This window comes from Herpailurus yagouaroundi, unplaced genomic scaffold (genome assembly GCF_014898765.1).
Source record: "Herpailurus yagouaroundi ecotype Mexico unplaced genomic scaffold, PumYag 188, whole genome shotgun sequence".
NCBI lineage: Eukaryota > Metazoa > Chordata > Mammalia > Carnivora > Felidae > Herpailurus > Herpailurus yagouaroundi.
In genome coordinates this window covers 39516353-39539133 of record NW_024412419.1, presented here as the reverse complement: position 1 = coordinate 39539133, position 22781 = coordinate 39516353, and the positions used below count along the sequence as shown (strand labels likewise).

Sequence of the window (22781 nt, the reverse complement as noted above, 5' to 3'; positions counted from 1 at the left end):
CTGGATTAATTTGGCTGTCTTGTTTTCTGTCTGCTGCTCCTGGAGATGCTAAGAACAGTCAGGGAGAACAGTGGCTCTCTGAAAACATGCACTTCTACAGACTCCTTGCCAACCTCAGCTGGCCTTTGGGCGCAGCCCAGAAGTATTTCATGTGCCCTTCATTGGCTGTCTTTCCCTTTTGCCCAGTAGCTATTTGAGGCCTTCGCTCTTGTCCTTGAGTCCTCTGCTTTCAGCAGAACCTCATCTCCTGCTTCATGGAGAAATAGAGGCCAGAAGATGGGACTCCCTCAATCCTCTTCCCACATTCATGCACGTCTTGTCTGTGCTTGACCTTCTTTTCCTCCTTCTCACACTCGTGGAACGGGAGCCCCTCTCCTCCCACAAAGCTAACTCTCCACCTGTGCTGTGGACTTCTTCCCCTCTGATGTCCTCAGGGCCTTGCTTCACCTTTCATTCCCTCACCACCATGGATCCTTGACATTCTTCTGTCCACTGCCTTGTTCAATGCCATCAACAAACGTGCTGAGGGCTCTTTGATCATAATCTTCACAGCCGAGTATTTTTTTTAATGTTTATTTATTTTGAGAGAGAGCGTGCAAGCAAGGGAGGGGCAGAGACAGAGGGAGAGAGAGAGAATCCCAAGCAGGTTCCATGCTCAGTGCAGACAGAGCCCAACATGGGGCTCAATCTCACGATCATATCATGACCTGAGCAGAAATCAAGAGTCAGACACTTAACTCAGGAGCCCACTGAGTACTTTTTTTAAAGGACTTATCTCTCAGGGCACATGTGTGTCTCAGTCAGTTAAGTGCCCTACCCTTGATTTTGACTCAGGTCATGATCTCATGGTTTGTGAGATCGAGCCCCGCATCAGGCTCTATGCTGACAGCGTGGAGCCTGCTTGGGATTCTCTCTCTTCCTCTCTCTCTGCCCCTGCTCCCACTTGCATGCTCTCTCTCTCTCAAAATAAATAAGTAACCATTAAAAAAAATAAAAGACTTGTCTCTCATAGTTCTTCTCTGCCTTTCTTGACTTCTCATTTGTTCCTGAACCCACTGCAGGCTGGCTTCCTGAACTCCACTGAAATGGCTCATACCAAGGTCGACTCTGGTGGGCGGGTACCTTAGTCTGTATATTATTTGGCCTCTTTGCACAGTTGACACTCCCAGCCCTTGATATCTGGATACCACTTCTTGTGATGATCCTCTGGTGTGGTTTCTCTTCTTCCCCGACCCCATTTCTCTACCTGCCCCGGAAACATTGGCGTTATTTCCTGGGATCGGGTTTGTTCCTTCTGGTCATTCTTGGTCCGTGCTCATCTTGCTTTGCGCACTCCCTGCATGAGCCCAGCCAGGCCTTTTGTTTAATCACCACCTTGAGGCTGATAGTGTTAAATCTGTATTCCCAGACCTTGCTCTTGAGCTCCAGCCCCACATACCCCCTCAAATGTTGTCCATGCACACCACCCTCGTCACATCCAAAACGAAACTCTTTCTCTTTCCTTTCTCCCCTCCCCCACATCTGCCCCTCACTGACTTCTGCTCTAGCTGCTTGCTTCCACTGCATCCTAGACTCCAGTCAATCCCAGTCACTCATGGGTCTCTGAGTGACCCATGTTCTCCTGGGCCTCTCTTTGAATTTTGAAACATTCTATCTAAAATATCTGAAACCTGCCAACTCCTATTCATCTTTCAACATCCGGTTAGGAAATCACCCCTTCTGTGAAGCCTTCCCTGAGTGCCTTGGATTCTGCTGGCTGCCTATCTCAGTCTCTCACATCACCCTCGAATCCCCCACCATCGCACTGTCCTCGTGACTAATAATTGTCTTTTTCCTTGTCTGCCTCCTCCATCAGATTGTGAGCTCCTGGAGACGCAGGAGCTGTGTCCCTTTCTTTGTCTTTCAATCCCCAGAACCTGGCACAGGTCCTGGGACTAGGTGCTCAGTTAATATGTGTTGAATGAATGAATAAGTGAATGACTTTGCTCATCTCAGAGCAGAAGAGACAAGTAACACTGCATATTTTTGAGTTTTTATGTTATAGCGGTCAACAAAGGCCATTAAATCGTCCATATTTCCAAGCAAATATGTGTGGCTTCTTTCTTTCTGATAGCCTGTTTAGAGCTGCACTCTCTGATAGAACTTTCTGTAATGATGAAAATATACCATATCTGTGTTGTGCAGTACCGTAGCCCCTAGCCCCTACACCTTTCAAGCTCTAGCAATGTGTCTAGTATGAGTGAGGAGTTGAATTTTAAATTTTATTTAATTTCAACTAATTTCAGTTTTAAAAGCCAACGTGGTTACTGGCTGCTGTATTACACAATGCAGTTTTAGGGAATAGTGTGGTTTTTAAGATTATGGATGCAGAGACAAGTGACGTTCCTTTCTCAGCTCTCCTAATGTTAGCATGACCTTGGACTGGTGATTTCACCCATGCCTCAGTTTCCTCATTTCTACCTACCACACAGAGTTGATGTGAGAATTAAACTTTTGAAATGTGAAAGCTCTCTGAATGGTGCCTGGCTCATCCTAAGTGCTTCGTGGGCACTCCAGCCATGGTGCTGTCCAGGGTCCCTTCCCCTAAGAGGAAAGTGAAGGTCGAGGGTAGATGCAAGCAGCAGTATGTGGGAACCAGCTCTTCCCGGCCTGTGAGAGCAGACTGTGCACATCTCTTCCAAACTCTGCATTCATCAACATCACGTCGATAGCTTGGTATTGGCCATGGTGGGAATATTTATACCGGGGCAATTGGCTTAACTTTAAAAGAACACATTCATTTGTAGTGTTGTCAGTCTATAAAAACGCGGTCCGCTATATACGAGTAGAGAACGAGTAGTTAAAAACGCCATTAAAGAAATCTTTCCTGGGGCACCTGGGTGGCTCCGTTGGTTAAGCGTCAGACTTCGTTCAGCTCAGATCGTGATCTTAGGACTTGTGGGTTCAAGCCCCATGTCGGACTCCATGCTGACAGCTCAGAGCCTGGAGTCTGCTTCAGATTCTCTGTCTCCCTCCCTCTCTCTCTGCCCCTCCCCTGCCCATGCCCTGTCTCTCTCTCTCTCAAAAATAGATAAACATTAAAAAAGAAAAAAAAAGAATGCAGGAGGGAATCAGCATAGTTGGGGCATGTAGCAGAGAGAAGAGGAACATATGTGAGGGCAGTCAGAGGTGCAAGCTCTTGGACTGAGGGGTGCACAGTGCTGATGATAACATCCAGTGCGTGAGGGTTAACAGCACCTCTGGAAGCTGCCTTGCCCACTCCCTGCCCAGCACTACATACAAATCCCCCAATCTCACGTTGCCCAGGAGTACCTCATCAGTCTCAGAGAAGCACAACACGCAGCCTGACCACGGGCCACCACATGGGTTCAATAACTCAGAGTATGGCTATGCAACAGTTTATCTAGCCCTTTCTTACTCGTGGGCATTTTTATATATGTGTTCAAACACTTCTCTAGGAAGACATACAAGAGTGGCATTGCTAGGTGTTAGGGAACTTAGAAAATATTAGTAGATACCGTTACACAATTTACATCTCTACCAGTGATGGGAGAGCCATTCTTGACTCATATCCTTGCAAACGCTCCTTATTATCAATCTTTTCACTTTTTACTAATTTGATTTGTAATATGGTATCTCCTCTTAAAACCCTCCTCCCTGATTACTTTGAGACTAAGCATGTTTCACCCTGTGAATTGCCCATTAATGTGCTCACCCCACCTTCCCATTGACTTGTTGGGCTTCTTACTGATTTGGAAGAGGTTTTTATATTGTGTCAACCTCTGTTATGTAAGTCACAAATAATTTCTCCCACGTGGTTGCTTGTTTTGGAAACTGTGTCTATAGTCTCTTTTCATACAAACCTTTGTAATATGGATTAATCTTTTTCTTCATGGTTTTTGCACCTATACGTCAATATATACTGATTTATCTACTATGTCTATTTTTAATGTTTCACATTTATTCATTTAGCTCTTTAGTTCGTCTAGAACTTATTTTTGTGAATGGCATATTGTAGTGTGCTTTAGGGTTTTTTATTTTTCTTGTATCTCCTACCTCTGAATTCTTACTGAAGCTCTGAAGCTCTTTCCTTAAGTGTGCCTCAGTTCCCCAAATTATGGGCTCCCTCTTTTTCTTTTTTTTTTTTTTTTTAATTTTTTTTTCAACGTTTTTATTTATTTTTGGGACAGAGAGAGACAGAGCATGAACAGGGGAGGGGCAGACAGAGAGGGAGACACAGAATCGGAAACAGGCTCCAGGCTCTGAGCCATCAGCCCAGAGCCTGACGCGGGGCTCGAACTCACGGACCGCGAGATCGTGACCTGGCTGAAGTCGGATGCTTAACCGACTGCGCCACCCAGGTGCCCCTGGCTCCCTCTTTTTCTAAGACCCCACTCCACATATGTCAAATACTGTAGTGCAAGGCAGGAAGAATTTCATCCAATAAACTGGTGTAGATAAAATGCCAGAGGGAGGGAAAGAGTACTTTCAGCTGTGCAATTCAGGAAGTCTTCTTGAAGGAGGCGGCACTTAAATTGATAGGGCAATGAGAGATTGTTTAGCTTGACTGGAATGTATATTATAGGAAAGGGTTGAAGCTAGATAAGGCAGGGCAGGCTATAATCAAGCAAGGGTCAGCAACCTACAGTCCATGGGTCAGATCCAGCTGCCACTTGTTTCTATATGGTGTGCAAGCTAAGAACGGTATTCTGTGTTTAAATGGTTGAGAAAAAAATCAAGAGAAGAATGCTGTTTTATGTCACATGGAAATGATATGAGATTAAAATTTTTTTAATGTTTATTTTTGAGAGAGAGACAGAGAGACAGAGAGTCAGAGTGAGAGAGAGAGACAGAGAGAGACAGAGTAGGGGAGGGCCAGAGAGAGAGGGAAACACAGAATCTGAAGCAGCTCCAGGCTCTGAGCTGTCAGCACAGAGCCTGATGCGGGGCTTGAACTCATGAACCGCGAAATCATGACCTGAGCTGAAGTCGGACACTTAACTGACTGAGCCACCCAGGCACCCGGAAATGATATGAAATTTAAATGTCAGTGTCCATAAAGTTTTGTTGGAACACAGCCATGCCCATTTGTTGGTGTATTGCCTGGGCCTGTTTTGTGCTATAAGAGCAGAACTGGGCAGCTGTGACGGGGACTGGATGGCCCATAATGCCATTCATATTTACTCTCTGGCTTTTTATAGAAAAGGTTTCCTGCCTCCTGATATAGAGACATGAATGCAGGTTGAGGAGTTTGACTCATGTGAGAGGCAATGAATTAGGAGGCTTTATGATCAGTGCTATTTTTATGGAAGAGGACTATTAGTAGGGTGGAGATTTGTAGCTGAGAGAGAGAGAGGTGGGGAGATGCCATAGGGCCTGTGCAACCATCCACATAACAAGTTACGGGGTTTCAACTCCGGAAGTGGGAAGAGAGGAGGTGGGAAATGTGACAGGTTCATTCATATTTAAGGCAACTTTGTTGAAAGTGCTCTGTGCGCTGGTGCCATTCTGGGGCTGAAAGACATGATGAAGGTAGACGTGTCTGGGCTTGGCAGTTCTTTGGATGTGGGGAATGAGCACCGTATCAGCTTGCTAGGGGTGCCATTTCAAAGTACCCCGGACTGCGCAGCATAAACAACAGAAGTGTATTATCTCACAGTTCTGGAGGCCAGAAGTCTGAGATCATGGTGAAGACAGGGTCATGCTCCCTCTGAAGGAGGTAGGGAAGGATCTGTTCCAGGTCTCTCTCCTAGATTCTGGTACATCCTTGGCTTGTGGCTGCATAACTCCGATCTCCGTGTGGCATACTCCTCGCGTGGATGTCTCTGTCTGCAAATGTCTCCCTTTCATAAGGACACCAGCCATAATGGATTAGGGGTCCCCCTTACTCCAGCATGACTTCCTTTTAACTTAACCAATTATATTTGCAATGTCTGTATTTCAAAATAAGGTCACAATCTGCCGTCCTGGGGGTTAGGACTTCAACATGTGAATTTTAGGGGGGGCGGGGTACAACTCAACCTATAACGGCTACCGGAGCCTGATACAAAGTGCTGTTCAGAGAAATCTTTTTTCCACATTCTGCCTTTGCCCATAGCACAGAGGGAATGTCCACCTGGCCTTTCTCTGTCCACTTCTGGTGCCTCCTGCTAATCTCCTCCATCAGCCCTTCTCCCGGAGAGTGAATTGTTCATTTGGTGGGTCAGAGCCTGGTCTTTTGGTTCATGTCCCTTGGTGGGCGGGGACACCGTGACCACACTGACAGGCATAGCTCCCCTTTGCCTGTGCAGCATTCCTGTTCTCTGTCCCCACAGGCAGCCAGCACACCCTCTTACTCCAGCTTCTTGCCTGTCTGGATGACCAGGAACGTCATTCCAGGGCTGCCATACACATCCAGCCACATCTTGGGTTCCCTGTAGGGTCACTTGAGTGGGCAGCCTAGGGTCCGCTTTCAGGGTGAGAATCACCCTTCAGACTTGACCCAGCAGGATGGAACCTGCAGATGATCAAGGTTTACAAAGATATAGGTGGTCAATGCACACTGATACTCAGCACCATCAATGACAGGCTATCGAGAAGAAAAGACTTTTTTTTTTTAAAACAAAGTTCACTTTATTACATTAATTTTACACAGTAAAAGAATATGAAATGCAGATTTGTCTAAATTCTCTTGCTGATTCTCTTAAAGACAATGTTATTCAGTGTCATGGTCTGAAAGTCAAAAAAAAAAAAAAGAAAAAATCACAAAATGTTCATCTGATGTGGAGTTGCAAAAGGTAATTAAGGCTACAAAATCATCCCAAATATGCTAGCATGAGAAACAACCTGAAGTTTTCTATAGGACCAGAGGAAGGGTTGGCAGTCTTTTCTAAAATCCCATGCCAGATCTTGGTCACTTCACTTCCTCATGTGGAGAGTTGTCCTGCCTTTTAGTGAATTCCTTTCTATATCAATGGCAGTTAGGGCAAGACCATCCAAATGGGTCCAGTCCAGTCCAATTTCTCAGTTTCACTGAGTGCCTGCTACGTACCAAACACATGTTGAGGACCAAGAGCACATGTGCATGGAAACACACGTAAGCACGTAGCCTGGAACATAGTAAGTATTGCAAAATTTTCCTCCCAAAGAGCTATGAAGCATATAAAAGCATTGCACCATCGGATTAACCAGTTTTTGAATTTTTGAGGGATGTTCTTTTCTCCCACACGACCCCACCACCACTGCCCCCCACTGGTTCTCTTGAACAGGTCTGTGACAATGACACAGGGTAATGTCATCAGGGTTACAAAGGAGCCCCTTAGCTTCAGCAGCAATGGAATAGAATGGAAAGAACTAGGTTTGAACCATGGTTCTATAGCTCATTAGCTGGGTGACCTTGGACGGGTCAGCCTGTCTATTAAATCCCTCAGCCTGCCTCCCTCGCAGCAGAGGGAAAGATTAGGGGAGCTATCAAATGCATATCAAAGTACAAAAAAAGCCTATCAAAGGACTTTGGCCAGAACTGAGTCTAGGCTCATCTCCCTTCCTCCTTCTGGCACCTTCCTGATGTGCTGTGAATGTGTCCAACAGGGGTGGGACCACATGTTTCCTGGCTGACTCTCACACCCTCCCTAGTTGAGGGATTTTTCCCACTTGAACAGGGGTGCAACAGACTCCCTGGGTAGTGTTCTGCTTTTTGTTACTCCCCAAAGCAAAGAAGAGCCACGGGAATATAACTGCAGGAGAAACACTGTAGTATTCACCCCCAAATCAGGGATAGGACATGGTCGACAGTCAGGCACCAAGGAGGATTGCACAACTGGTGTGTGCCGTTCTGATAAGCTGCCACGAAGCTGCTATGAATATGATTCTCCTCGTAAATGCCTGTGAGCAAGTCTTGTGGCCACATCCCAGTGGCGACTGAGAAAGGTGGGCCACGCACGAACCGTGGCTCGTCCTACCAAGCACCTCTTGTTCCCCCATCCCATTTGGGTATGGGTGGAAGAAAGGAGACAGCAATGAGGAGAGAAGGAAGAACGGGGGGTTGACCCCGACCTAAAAAGTGGGGACGGAAGGGCAGGCTGAAGGAACTCAGGAGAGGTAGAGAAGCACCAGCTGGGGCCCACCTCCAACACATGGGGGGTCTTGGGTGAATTAAAAAAGGACGCCCCTTCCTCAATATACTATACTTCTATCTGCTGGGAAACTATCCAAATACACGGCACTAGTTTTGTCAGAACAAGACGGTTAACTGACATGCACTTCAAGATGGTAATAAGAATACAAGTCTAGGGGCGCCTGGGTGGCGCAGTCGGTTAAGCGTCCGACTTCAGCCAGGTCACGATCTCGCGGTCCGTGAGTTCGAGCCCCGCGTCAGGCTCTGGGCTGATGGCTCAGAGCCTGGAGCCTGTTTCCGATTCTGTGTCTCCCTCTCTCTCTGCCCCTCCCCCGTTCATGCTCTGTCTCTCTCTGTCCCAAAAATAAATAAACATTGAAAAAAAAAATTAAAAAAAAAAAAAAGAATACAAGTCTACACCATCTATAATGGGAGTGGCTCCCTGTAGGGTTGTGCAGGGTACAGCTGTGGAGGACGGCCCTGTGTGACAGGCCCCGATCAGAGGAACCCTAGTTCTGCCATTCCCTGGCTATGTGTTGCCTCAGTTTCCCCACTTAGAGAACCTAGGGTTGTTGGGTAGATAGAATGTGTGTAAAGTGCCGAACATAACGGGTCCTCACTAAGTGGTAGCAGAGACTGACAACAGGAAAGGTGATAGAGCTCTTCCCCACTCTACCTCTCCCCTCCCCTCAAGCACTGGGAACCATAAGCTCAGAGGGCCAACTTACGTTGGTGATTATGTCGCCATTGAGTTCAGTCACAGACTTGATGCCTTTGAAAGTTGTCACCAGCTTATTGTCACCTTCCATCTGAACCACTGCCTGCAGGAGACAGAAGAAATGACCTGTGAGGAACGTCTCGCTAATGAGGCTGGCTCCTCCCCTGCAGGGGTCTCTGCTTACGGCAACCTCAGCCTAGCATACCCCCTTGTTCTCCAGCTCTAAAGATGGGAGGTTCATTTAAAAGCTAAAGAAGGGGCGCCTGGGTGGCTCAGTTGGTTAAGCGTCCAACTTTGCCTCAGGTCATGATCTCCCGTGGGTTCAAGCCCTGCATTGGGCTCTGTGCTGACAGCTTGCGGAGCCTGGAGCCTGCTTCAGATTCTGTGTCTCTGTCTGTCTCTCTCTCTGCCCCTCCCCTGCTCACACTCTGTCTCTTTCTGTCTCTCAAAAATAAATAAAAATTAGAAAAAAATTTAAAACCTAAAGAAAATGTCAGGGCTCCTTTTGTCAAACTTCCATTTTTAAAAATTTTTTTTAATGTTTTTAATTTTATTTTTGAGAGAGACAGAGACAGATTGCGAGCTGAGGAGGGGCAGAGAGAGGGGGAGACACAGAATCCGAAACAGGCTCCAGGCTCCGAGCTGTCAGCACAGAGCCTGACACGGGGCTCGAACCCACGAACCGTGAGATCATGACCTGAGCTGAAGTCGACCTCTTAACCGAAGGAGCCACCCAGGGGCCCCAAAAACTTTTGATTTTTGATATGTGAACTAAAAATGAGCATAGGACACCGAAGTGGTGTCAACTACAAGCACTAAAATAAAATCAGTAAAATCTTAATTGTCCAAGCTGATGGAAAGAGGTAGTAGCAAAATTCCAACTACTGGCCAGTTGGGAAAACATGTATTTAGCTTTGGTATGTATTCCTTCTGGCACGTTTATGTTTTCTATCGTGGTCTCTGTTTCAAGCCTTATGCGCCCAGGAAGAAGCAACAGAAACCCAGCAAGTAACAGAAGACCCTGGCCAAAGTGAGAAATTTGCCTCCAGGATAGATAATTAGAAAAAGACACTGTGGTAAAACCTGTAAGGGCTTGCCCCTTACTATGGGCCTCTCAAGACAATTTCCTGTTACAGATTTCCTGAGCTGTGATGTTATATCTGGAGAAGCGGAAATAAGAGGCCATCAGAAGAGGTAAAAAGGCCAGCATGCTGAGGCCGATGCATAAAGTTGTCTGGAGGGGAAGGGTAAAGATGGCTGCTCTGTGGCGTTGGCTGTGCTGGGGTGTGTGGACTTTCCCAGGGAGGAAGAGAGGTCTCTAGTGAGGAGCCTCCTGCCCCCTGGATTTCTCTGCCATCTCCTTCTGACCACTCCCATAGTCTACACCTAGCTCTTACTGCACACCCTGAGCCACAGCCCAGCGGAATGATGGTGCCCTGCCCACTGCCTTCAGTCAGGGAAGGGTGTCTGTGCCCATTTTACAGATGAGGTAGCTGAGGCCAGGGGCTCGGACTCAGTCTGAGGGTCTTGGTATTCTGGTATTCTTGATATTGCCAGCCCCTCCTCCAGGAAGTCTCTCCCCATGACCAGCAGCTCTAGGCTCAGCAAGGCCAGTTTCCTTTGGGCTCAGGGATGACATCACAGCTTTGCTTAGGGTTTTTTGCTGACTCCTGCTTGTCTGGGCCTGGGAGAACTTGTGACTGGTCCCCCCATATCCCCCACATGGGAGAGCTCGGGTTCTTGGGTCAGAGCACCCATACAGTCACAGGAAAACAGGAAGGGTTTCCTTAGAGTTTCTTCCCTAGAGCTATCTTGTCTTTCTGCCTCCCAGCCCAGAAGTGGGTTCGGAGATAAGGTATCCATGGTGGGGACTGTGAGGTGAGACCCTGGTGGGATGAAGCCCTGCGGCCAGGTTCCAAGGAAAGTTCCAGAACCAGAAGGTGGCTCGAGGGGGCACCTCCTACCTTGACCTTCTCCCCAGTCATGGTCTCCAGCTCACACTCCTCCCCCAAAGTGAACTCATTTTGGATCACTTTGGACCCCGTGGTGATGGTGAGTTTGAAGTGCTTCCCGTTCTGCACGATCTCCGACACCCCCTTGATGTCCTTCCCCTTCTGGATGAGTTCGTCAGGCAGACCTGGTGGAAACCATGTGAGGTTCAGAGATGAGCAGAGGTGGGGATTGCCAGGCGACGGTCACAGAGAAACTTTGTGGCGCGGGGCAGGGGGGGAGGCGCTGTGCCCCCCCAGAGACCGCAGGCACGAACCAAGTCCTGTGAGCAACATGGGCTGACCTCTGAAGGGAAAGGTTGGTGGTCTGACCTGGCAGTCTGCTGTTTTGCCAGGAGGGTTGTAAAGAGGACACTCCTGGATCCCGCAGAACCTGTCCTCTGGTGAGCACCCTGGTTCTCGCTCGCTCTCCCTCCTCACGCCAGACTTTGCTCTCTGAGTGTCAGCGTGCCATTCACACCCAGACTGACCGCACGGTTCGTTTTCTGAGCCAGTTTCTCTATACTGTTAAACAAATTGAGGTCCACGTGCAGTGTCAGTGGGGGTGGAGTGTCCTATGGCCCAGGTAAAGGATTCGAAAGAGAGATGATATGACACCCTACAGGAGAAGAGCCTAGCCCTTGCCTATCCCTGAGGGTCCTCCTCTCCTGCCTTCCGTCTTCCCCACCCTGTCCCTCCTGGGCACCCTTCTTTGGCACATCGACCCTTTATTCAGAGGGTTCCCGCTACCTGGAGCACATTCCCCTCTCCCTGTCCCCTAGGGGACATTCGCTCATCTTCCAAGGCCCAGCCTAGGCTCACCTTCACCACCACCAAGCCTTCCATCCATGCCCTCCCGCGAGCACCTCATCCTTCTGCACATGACTCTGGGAGTCACAGGGGATTAGAGTTGGGTCTCTGGAACCAGCCTCTACTTCAAATCCCAAGGCAGACACTCCTGCCTGTGTGAACTTGGTCAGGATCACTTAACCTTCTTAGGCCTCAGTTGTCTTGACTGTGACATGGGAAAAATACTAGTACCCAACTTAGAGATTTGTGGTGAGGATTTATTACATGTGAAGGGCCTAGCATGGTGCCTGGCAGTGAGTCAGTGCTCAGTACACATCAGGGGATACTTTATTGCATCTATCTCGTCTCTTTGTCTGTCTGTAAACTGTGACTTGGAAATGTGGCTCATTGTTATCTGTCTCCCTGGTATCCATCCAACACGGCATATGATTGGAGTCGAATCGATGTTAGAAGAATGAATGAATGAATGAATGAGCAGGCTCACACAGTGAGGTACCAGCAGAGATTGCTTCGGTCCAGATCAGCCCCTAGCTCGGTGCTTTCCACTTGCCTATGAAGTAGCCTCGTCCAGTGAGTGATACTAGCACAAGCCACAGATATCTGCAGAGGATGCACCACATGGCCTCTGGCCTGTGCAGAGCCTGAAACTTTCCTCCCATCCCAGCATCGAGACTCTGATTCGCTACCCCTGGCAGGGCCAGACCCTTATCGCCATGACCCCCAGCCTTGGCGTCCCGCCCAGCACTTACCGACTGCCTTCATGAAGGCCTCAAAGTTTTCCTGGCTCTGTAGTTGGTACTTGCCGGAGAAGTTCATGGTGGCGATGAGGCTCCCTCCACAGCTGATTTGCAGCTCTGTGGGCTGCGATGTCCAGTGTGGGCTGATTTATAGGGGGCTCCTTCCGCTTCGAATGTTGGCCATAGGTCAGCAGCTGTCGACTCCTTTATGGCCAGGTTCAAACATTAACTGCTAGGAGCAATGGTCAACGATAAAAAAACCAGGATGGGCACAGCAGTGGTTTGCTCTAATTCAGCAAACATTAGTGGAGGTCAGCCAGGTGCAAAGCCCTAAGTCCCTGCGACTTTAATGTGCTAATCCTCCATGAAATGTAAATTTGTGTGTATATGTATGCTTACATATATGTACACACATATATGTTCCTGCATGCACAGGTATGTGTGCATATGTGTGTGTGTGCATATACATGCGCGTGTGTTGAGATGTAGATACACAGAAAAATACTGAAGAACCCCTTTAAACTCAGAACTTCACCTTATTGGGCGTCTGGGTGGCTCAGTCATTAAGCATCTGACTTTGGTTCAGGTCACGATCTCAGGGTTCGTGAGCTTGAGTCTCACCTCTGGCCTCACTTCTCTTTGTCCCTCTCTCCACCCTCACTCACTTGTGCCCCCTCTCTCTCTAATAATACTAAAAAAGGAACAAAAAACCTTCATCTTATTTACATAACTTTATGATCTCTTCCATTTTTATCATTACACAAACTTAATTTTTACAAAGTTGTCATAAACTCCTAGAGCTATTTTGTATTCTGGTAATCCTCTTGATAATTGTAAGATCTGCATAATCCACATCAGTCTTCGTTTAAAGATGTCAAAGTACTACGTACTGAAGGGCAGATGGGAACCATTGAAATGGGGTGTATGGAAATTGAGATGCACTTTATTAGGCAGAGACGAGGTAGGAGAAAGAAAGCAGGTAGTACGTGCTGGGCTGTACATATTGACAGCTGAAGGTGTCGGGGCGCCCATGCCCGGGTTTGCTTTCCCGATGAGACTCTGCCCATCCTTCACCTCCACCTGTTCACCTCCTCTATAAACCATCTGGGCTCCTGGAGCACTTCACAAATACCTATCATCCAAATCCTACTGGGATTATTTCTCTATGTATTCTTTTTCATTTCTTCCTTGGTATTCCCAATACCCGGCACATAGCAAGCGTCCAATTCATGATGAGTCAGCAAATGAAAACCATCAAAGGATAATAAGGCCATGGATCTTCTTGTTAAAGGAAAATAAGAAACATGGAGTAGTCGGGTTGGCCCATTATCCCCTCAAATCACTGAAACCCTGGGGCTGGGCAGCCAGGATCAGGGTGTGTGTGTGTGTGTGTGTGTGTGTGTGTGTGTGTCTAACCGGGCATGTATGCCTAGATGAATCTCCAGTGTGAGAGGAGGTGAACAGGGCTGGCAACATGTGACCCCAGACCCCAGGGCCAGCCACTGTCTTCCCATCCCTGCCCATTCTTTCTCCTTCTCCTGCACCAGGAGAATCTACTCTGCCATTCCAGCCTGCACCAGGGAGATCACAGCCAGAGTCCTCTGTTTCCTGGAAGTGCTCTCCCCTGCCAGGAGATCCTGTCTGTTCTCATCTGCAGCACAATCCCCCGGAAGCCTACATGCTCACTTACCCACCTGCCAACTCTGGGCTCCTGGGGGTCTGCTCTGGAGACCCAGCAGCCCTCAGGTTCTGGTTGTAGATGAGTCAGGGGACAGGTGAGTGGATGAAGGTTCGTGCCAAGGACACAGGAAGACAAACCTAAGGAGGAGCACGGCACTCATGCAAGTGCGTCAGCCCGCAGTAGAGGCGCACTCTGTTATTTCCAACTCCCTCACACATCCTCTCCCAAACCTCCAGAATCTGAGACATGGTGATCCGGCAAAGTACCTGAGAAGTCCTCTCATCCACCCATGTGCTCAATGTCAAAGTCCTCCTCCCTTCTGTGGAGAGATCACTCCCTTCTGAGTGGCATGTGCAGAGGGCACTGGTTGCCTGCCATCATGTGGATCCTAACACCAGTCAACCTTTCCCTCCAGCTCAGAGAGGTGCTCACCTCTGCCCTCTCTGCTCAGTCCTCCTCCTCTGACAGTGCCCAGGACACAAAGTGCTTTCCAGGCCACAGGTCAGGATGGTCCCTGGCGAACACTAAGCAGGCTTGTATGTCCAGAACTCACAGGCATTTTTAGCTACCTCAAATGCCCTTGCACCTAGCTGGCAGTGAGAGAGTGGCTCACAGGATGATGGGCACATCCTCTCATCTTGTTCTGAACCTTGATTATGTACCTTTATATATGTCTTATTGTATTGAGGGTGCCCATAGTAGACCCTAATCTCCTCCGTGTGGGACAATGATTTTTTATTTTATATATGTATATGTAAGGAAGTCAAAAATCCAGTGTCTTGAGAATTAGCATCAGAATTCCTCTCTGATATGAACTGTGTGTGTGTGTGTGTGTGTGTGTGTGTGTGTGTGTGAATGGCTAAAGAAGCTGCTTGGGAGAGAGTGAGTGAAACCTACGGTCTGTGGTCAACCAGGGCTAAGATAGTGATGGGGAAGGACTTCTGGGTTGTGCAGGACCCAGGGAGAGGCTTCTTTCTCCACCTGGACATCAGGGAAAGGAAAGAACAGTGCAGCAGGCAAAAAGGAGGGGGAACCACTGAGTGGGTATGGGGTGATGGGTCACAAAGACACCCCCAGTGACAGTGAGGCACTAAGGGCTTCCAGCAAAGCTAATGTTGAATTTGAAGCTGCTTATTGGCCACAAAATGAATCTCTATCCATTTTTTTAAATTCTCTCTCCAGCTATCTCAAATGCTTCAGTAAATTATAATTCATAAATCAATACATGTGCAAATAGAAAATGATGAAGGGCTGAGCTTCATTTCCAGATTGATGTGCTGGAGTTGAAACAGTATAGAACTTCCTCAACTTACGATGGTGTCACATTCCAACAAACCCATTGTGAGCTAAAAATGTGTCTAATCCACCTGACCTGCTTAGCCCAGCCCACCTCACATGTACTTGGGATACTTACATTAGCCTACAGCTGGGCAAAATCATCTAACACAAAGCCTATTATATGATATAGTATTGAATATCTCATGTATTTTATTGACTACTGTACTGAAAGTGAAAAACAGAAAAGTTTGCCTGGGTACAGAATGGCTGTTAGTGTATGGATTGTTTTACTCTTGTGATCCCATGACTGATGGAGCCAAGGCTCTTTGTTGCAGCCCAGCATCACAAGAGACGATCGTACAGCATATCACCAGCCTGGGAAAGCATCAAAAGTCACAAAGTACGGGTTCTATTGAATCAGTATCACTTTCACACCATTGTAAACTCAAAAACTCCCAAGATGAACATAGGTCAGGGACTGTCTGTATCAGAGAGTAGAGTGTCTATGGGAGTACAGTCCCTCCAAGGATCCCCAGAAATCTTAGCGAGGGATTTGGGGGAAATTAATCTGATTTTATCCAAATCCCAGAGTGCCATGTGGTCTGAGATGGCATCTGCATGACGTAGGCTAATAGCAACTGGCTAACAGCTAGTGTGTGTCTGTCTAATGGCCATAGTGACTGAGTGCTGGACTAAATTCAAGTCATGCTTGAGACCCCACCCACCCCACCTCACCTGCCACCTACCCAAAGAACTTTTCAAACACTTATCAAGGAGTGAATCAGTAAAAATTTGCAGCAGTGGGGAGCATAGGAGCTCTGTAGTCTAAAGCCAATGAAATAACCGCTAAGAAAATGGCAATGATGAGGCCATTTAAACCCCCATCCCCCAGCCATTAAGTGTTCCATCTGGGAGGATCTCCTGGCCGTGCCTTGGATACACCATGCGCTCTTGTGCCACCACTGGCTGCCCAGCATCTCTCCTCAGATAAAGGTATACCTGGGTCTACATCTAGACCTGCTCCCCTTAACCACAGATGTCAAATGACACACCCCATAGTGCTGTTCTCTGGGCTCCAAGGTGGAGAGCAGGAAGGAAGGTCATGAATTTTTCTCCTTAGAGGAAGTTAGCACCCATCCCAGAGCCCTGTCAGGAAGCCTGGGATAGGAACTCCTTTTCTGGTATCTGAGAGCTGACTCTTTCCAGACCCTTCTGCCTGCCTCTGTACTTCTTGCCTACCCAGTCCAGGCAGCACCTGGGCGTGATTCACTCAGAGGCTGGTCAATGGACTGGCACAACAGCGAAGACCCACCAGCTTTTGGAGCAAAGAGCCTGACAGACATGAGGCAAGGACCTCCTCTGTCCCCAAGATCCCAGAGAGGGCCTTCTCAGGCAATCGGCAATGGCCTCTTTTGACCCCTCCCCCCCATTTTATTTTAGTGAGTCTTGGGGCCAAGAAGGTTAGTGGCCATTTCAAAATCTAACACTTGTAAGTAGCTTTCCATAAAATTAGGAGAGAGTTATGATATCCCCTGCCCACAAGCTAAGCAAACACAAGAAGAGATAAGCTTAACTGCAATGACAAAGTTCAAGTGGCTTTCAAGAAGAAGAAAAAAAAAAAAAAGACTCTCACTTCATGGGAGCAGTGTGTGATTTCTCAACCCCCAAACAATAATGCCTTCCCACTTCCCACTAGACATCCCTTCTCATGCTCCCTGTTCGGATGAGCAGTGTGGAGGCATGGGAGTAGGGGAGACATGCTCTTGGTGGTCAGAATATGACTGGCATTCATTTTAAGCCAGGTACCTCTCTACAGTTGTATCTGATCCCGGGGTGTCCGCAGTGCCAGCGCGCCCATTCCAGGGTGTTCCAGGAGGTGCCCTGAGCTGCCCATACTTCTGCAAGAGGCAGGGCTGCGGAGGGGAAGGACTTGGGTTTGGGCCCGGATTTCTCTCCCTGATGTGTGATCCTGGACAAATCACTCAGCCTTATGGAGCTTCTACTTCCTTTTCTGTGAAATGGTCACGGCATTCTCTGCCTTGTGAAACCATCGTGTAAACTGTCAAGTCCTTCAGGACCGTGAAGCTCCTATCAGAGGGGGCCAGAGCACTTTGCATTGGCTTTTCCAGGTGTCTCACAGGTATCTCCAGCCCAGGACCAATTTTTATGTGTACCTCTTGGCTTGGGGACAAGCTCCTTCACATCTCTCTGGGCTGGTGGGTAGTGCCTTCCAACCCTGCCGGCCATCTCTCCCACTTTGTGTATTTTACGAGCCTGAGGCCTCATCTCCTGCTCCTGAGGGCATGGAAACCCACATTCTTGGCCAACGGGACTTATTTCCAGGTCTGGCCACCCCTCCCCTGCAGGCACCCCAGCCTCATCAAACTGCTTACTGTTCTTTCAGTTTCCTCTGTACTCGTGGAACTTGGGGATTTTTCTTTCTTTTCTTCTTGTGACCTCAGCTGTATATCTGAAAGACTGTTAGGGTTCAGCCTGCACATTTTTGCCATGCTGAGGGAAGAGCTTACATCAGCTCAGTTGGCCACGTCATGGGACCTGGAAGACTTGTGATTTTATTATGTGCTGTCTTAAATCCTTTTGGTGGGATTCCGGGATGCACATTTTTCAACAAAAAATTTTTGAAAGACATTAGTTTTATTTATTTATTTACTTACTTTTAGAGACAGAGTGAGCAAGGAAGAGGCAGAGAGAGGGAGAGAGAGAATCCTGAGGGGGCTCCAATGCTGGCAGCACAGAGACCTTAACCAAAATCAAGAGTCAGGTGCTTAACCCTTAACCCACTAGCTGAGGTGGCCCTAAAAGACATTCCTTAAGCTTTGCTTTTCATATGCTTATTCTATCTCGAGCATTGCATTTCCTTAAAGAACCCTCTGTAAATGACTGTCCAGTATTTAGAATGGAATCTGCCTTAAGACCATCCAATATCCGTGGCATTTTTAGACGTCTGCCTGCTTGAAGAACCCAATGGGGCCCAAAAGTGCAAATATGATAAACAAACTTTGTGGGTGGTGGTTTGCACTGTGAAAAGAATCACACTACACAGACTGCACTGAAAAGTCCACTTAACAAAATTTCCCTTTATAACTTTTAGGACTATCCTTGTTGTAGAAAGGGAAACCTTCCTGTGATTTGTTTAAGCCACCCCTCCACCCCCGCCCCACCAGTTCTCCTTTACTGTGACACAGTGGAGTGGAAAATCCTGTGGATTCTGTGGCAGGCAATGGGGATGATTTGTGAGCTGATGTAATCAAGAGACAGCTCAAAACTTATCTGTAGGTCTTGTTTATTAGGCTCCTATTTTGGCTGTGAAGCTAATAGTGTTTGCTTGTCCTATGTCCCTGTGTCCTTGTGTCCCTTGCCCTCTGAGGGTTGAAAGCTAGTCCAGTTGGCCTCAAAGTCAGCCTGACACTTCAAAGAGAAATCTCGCCAGCCTGTCACCTCTGCCCTGCAACTCTGCCTTCTCTCTGCTTTAGAGCCATGAGTCACCAGCCCTTCAGAGCTGGGATGGCCACTCCGCTGACATCTCTCAAGGTTCAGCTCCACGTTCCCTCACCATACAGCCCTCCTGAGGTCTCTGCTTTCTCTACTCCCCTAGACCAGAGTACCCAATGGCAATTTTTAATATGTTCCCTTAATTCTATTGTATTAATAGTGATAAAATAGTAGCTTCTATTAACTGAACACTAAGTGGATAGTTTTTCTGTGCCATCTCATCAAATTCTCAGAACAATACTATAAGGTAAGTGTTATATTCCCATTTTTCAGATGAGAAAGCTAAAGTACAAAGAGGTTAGTAACTGCTTATAGGTACCAAATAAGAAGTTGATAAAAAGGAACATGAACCCAGTCTGTTGGACCCCAAAGCTTATATTTTTTACCTTTATTATTTCCATATTATAATTTTTAAAGGTATACCTTGCTTACTTTCCTGAAAATTCTTCTACACCAGAGCTTAGCTTGCACTTTCCATAGAGTGTGTGTCTAGAAAATGTTGGTAGGACAATAGTCCAGATGCCATTGACCTCTTGGGTCATTCATGGTTGACTTACTGTTGGCTCAGAAGTGTCCTATTAGTCTAGATCAAGTAACCTGACGGTCCATGTGTATGAAGACAAAACTCAAAGAAATGAAAGATCCAGGGGTAGCTGCTGGGCCCTTGTGTTCAGGAGAGGTACAGTGCAAAGCATATTTCACTAAATTCTAATTCTTTAATGGTATGATCTATAGTTCTTCCTATATTGGTTTTACTGGAATATCCCATATGGGTCACTCTGTAAGCACACCCCTGTGCTCTATGGTGATCATGCACATCATTCTGTTCCCTCCTCCAGGGTTTCCTGGGAAGCCTTTCCCCAGCTTCAATCCCAACAAAGCCACAGGCATCCAATGATTCACCTACTTGTCAAGTATTCACTCAGCAAGCATACACTGACCTACTATGTGAAATTGTTGAGGGGAAAGCTAGTTTTGAATCCACAAAGGAACTCACTGTGTAGTAGGGAGCACAATGAGAATTTAAGCTGCCTTTTGACTAGGATGAAGTTTGAATAAAATTTCAAAATAGGGGTGTCTGTGTGGCTCAGTCGGTTAAGCATCCAACTCCTGGTTTGGGCTCAGGTAATGATCTCACAGTTTCTGGGTTTGGGCCCCATGTCGGACTCCATGCTGACAGCATGGAGACTGCTTGGGATTCTCTCTCTCCTTCTCTGTCTGTCCCTCCCCTGCTTTCTCTCTCTCAAAATAAATAAAATAAACTTAAAAAAACCCTTCAAAATGTAGGGAATGATTGAATTAATAAATGAAGGAATATTCTGGTCAGGGAAGGAGTCAAAATACTTTCACGAATAGAGAACAAAGCATGCAAAGACATGGAAAAATAGGCTGCTGTTGAACAAAGCGTGAGGTTCAGGGAAAAAGAGTAGAGAGGAAAAGGGAAGAGTCTCTGCAGGCGTACTGGGGATGGAGGCCAGAAAGGGAGGCCACAGCCAGACAGTGAGGGAGAGATTGGATTGGATCCCCAGATGAGAGTCTGTATATACCCAGAATGGAGTATGTATCAGCACAGGAGATGATTTTTAGATGGTACATGGATGAACACTTTTATGTTGATATATTAATATTAATAGTTATGCATGGAGTCTAATATAGATTTGGAAGATATACACCAACTTATGACCTCGTAGATGTTATTGCTTAGGACAAGGGAAAGTTGTTTTTTAAGGAGCAACTTAGAGAAAAATAGTACATCACTAATAGTACGGAAAACAGAAAGTGCCCTAGGCATTTCAAATGAGGAAATGTAATACAGGGGATTAGTCACCAAGGTTTTAGAAGAGCTGGAACAACCAAAGAAAGGAGGTTCAAGGATATTTATGCCCCTGGGCTGGGCTCCAGAGGCCTACACTTGCTACTACAGTGTTGGAGGTTGCTGGTGCCTTCAGTGCTGGATTCAGTAAACGGCTGCCACCTTGGCTCAGGCATGAGTGACTGACAGGGCCACCCCCAGCCAGGCTGCTGGAATCTAGAGCCCCTGCATTCCTGCTGCCACACCAGCAACCACTAGAATGTCCAGCAACTGCTGCTAAGCAAGATTACCTCCTCCTTCTGATTTCCACTTTCCTGCTGATTGGGTGATCGCCATGCCTGAGATCCTAAGGGGAGGCAGCTGGCAAAGGAGTTCAGAAAATGTAGTTTGTAGACTCCAAGTCCCTAAAATACAGAGCAGAGTGGTGAGTGAGGGTAAGGGGCTGAGAGACATGGTCAAAAAACTGGCACAAAGGTACCTAAAGATATGACAAAAAGAGATAGTGAAACTGATGTGCTAGTGACAGCATTTTGGATACTGCTATGCTAGGTGATGGACAGCCAACAAAAGTTTTAAGCAGAGGAGAGGTGTGATTGTGGTTTTGGAAGATTACTCTGTGGAGGCAGCAGGAAAGACTGGCTTGATGGGGAGACATTTGGAGGTGGAGAAATGAGTTCGGAAACTTCTACAAAAATTCTGGCAAGAGACGAGGGGGACCTGATCTCGGGAGGAGGTAGGTGGGTGGGACTTGGAACGCTATTGTGTAATTAAATGTAACACTACAGTGTTTGGGGGTCTACTCTAGGCGCATGGATGGGGGAGGGGTTATAGACGCTCCGGGAAGCTCCAGCCCCGGTGACCATGGGGGTGTCAGTGCCATCCAGTGGGTAATGGAGGGAGATCATCCTTACCTCTTCCCCCTCCTCCTTCTCCCAGCTGGAAGTATGTCCTCCTCACTCTGAACTCTCCTGAGTTTCTATGCCTCTCTCACTGTTTGTACCACTCTATCTTCTAATCTCACCTAGCTTTATGTCTTCCTTTCCCTCTGGATGGTAAGGTGGTAGGTAGCAGGGTGCAGTCATTCACCCTTGTCTCCCTGACTGGACTTTCACTGTCCCTGGCACAGGGAAGGATCAATGTATGCCTGAGGAACAAGGTGGCTGTAATGATGTAATGATGTTATTTGTGTATGTTCATGCTGTACAATCTCCTCTCCTCTCCACCCCTCTTCTGTTCCTAGTAGATTGTTCGTGCACTGTCATATGTCCATGGTCCCTTAAAATCCTGAGGGCAAAATCCAGCATCCACATCGACAGCTCAACAGAAACAGCCAAAGCTTGGTGAACATCGTTTAGAGGAATTCATTCAGGCTACCTTGTCACTCAACCTCTTACCTGATGGGATTCCCATATACATAGTACAGCTCAGTAAACACTAAACGTTTTATTTGTTTGTTTGTTTGTTTATAGGCTTCACACCCAGTGTGGTGCCCAATGCGGGGCTTAAACTCATACCCTGAGATTTAGATCTGAGCTGAGATCAAGAGTTGGTTATTTAATCAACTGAGCCACCCAGACATCCCTAAATACCAAATTTAAAGTGTAGCACCTTCTCATTTCAAGGGTCTGTGGTCTCGAATATCCTTAGTCTGGAAGTTGTGTGAAGGAGGGTTCATGAAGGAATAGCCTCCATATTGGTACTTTCTTTGTAGTACCCAGAAAAAGGGGGTGTCCTGAGAGGGATTACCAGAATATCTGCCCTTACAGGATTGCCTACATTGATTATGGTCCATCTGTGACTTGAATTACTGTATAGCCATTGACAAGCATGAGTGACTTGGAAATATTTCCAGAGATGGACTGTTAAGGTAATAAAAAGTGGTTACAGAAAAATATAGAATGATTTCATTTGAATTTTAAAAGCCCAATAGCCATGATTACGTATGCACATACACCCACACGCATGCAGAGAAAGTCTGGAAGGGCACACCCCACGGTTCACAGTGGTTACCTGAGAAGAGAGCAGTGGGAAGGGAAGGAGTAGCAGAAAGGTACTTTTTACCTGTGTTCATTTGATTTTTTCACAGTGGATTGCTTGTATGATTAGATTTCTGACAATGGGGCCATCATTGCCACGTGAGAAATACTC

The 22781-nt window shown here is 47.1% G+C and overlaps 1 protein-coding gene across 1 annotated transcript; it reads right to left on the bottom strand.

Moving 5' to 3' along the window:
- Positions 1-6587: 6587 nt before the first annotated feature.
- On the bottom strand, positions 6588-12550 carry FABP1 (fatty acid binding protein 1). Its single transcript, XM_040496821.1, has 4 exons — positions 12361-12550; positions 10778-10950; positions 8824-8916; positions 6588-6711 (listed from the first exon to the last, which is right to left on the bottom strand). Exons 1-4 carry the CDS (start codon positions 12425-12427, stop codon positions 6661-6663), a joined length of 384 nt encoding a protein of 127 aa, XP_040352755.1. The 5' UTR covers positions 12428-12550; the 3' UTR covers positions 6588-6660.
- Between the last annotated feature and the right edge of the window lie 10231 nt (positions 12551-22781).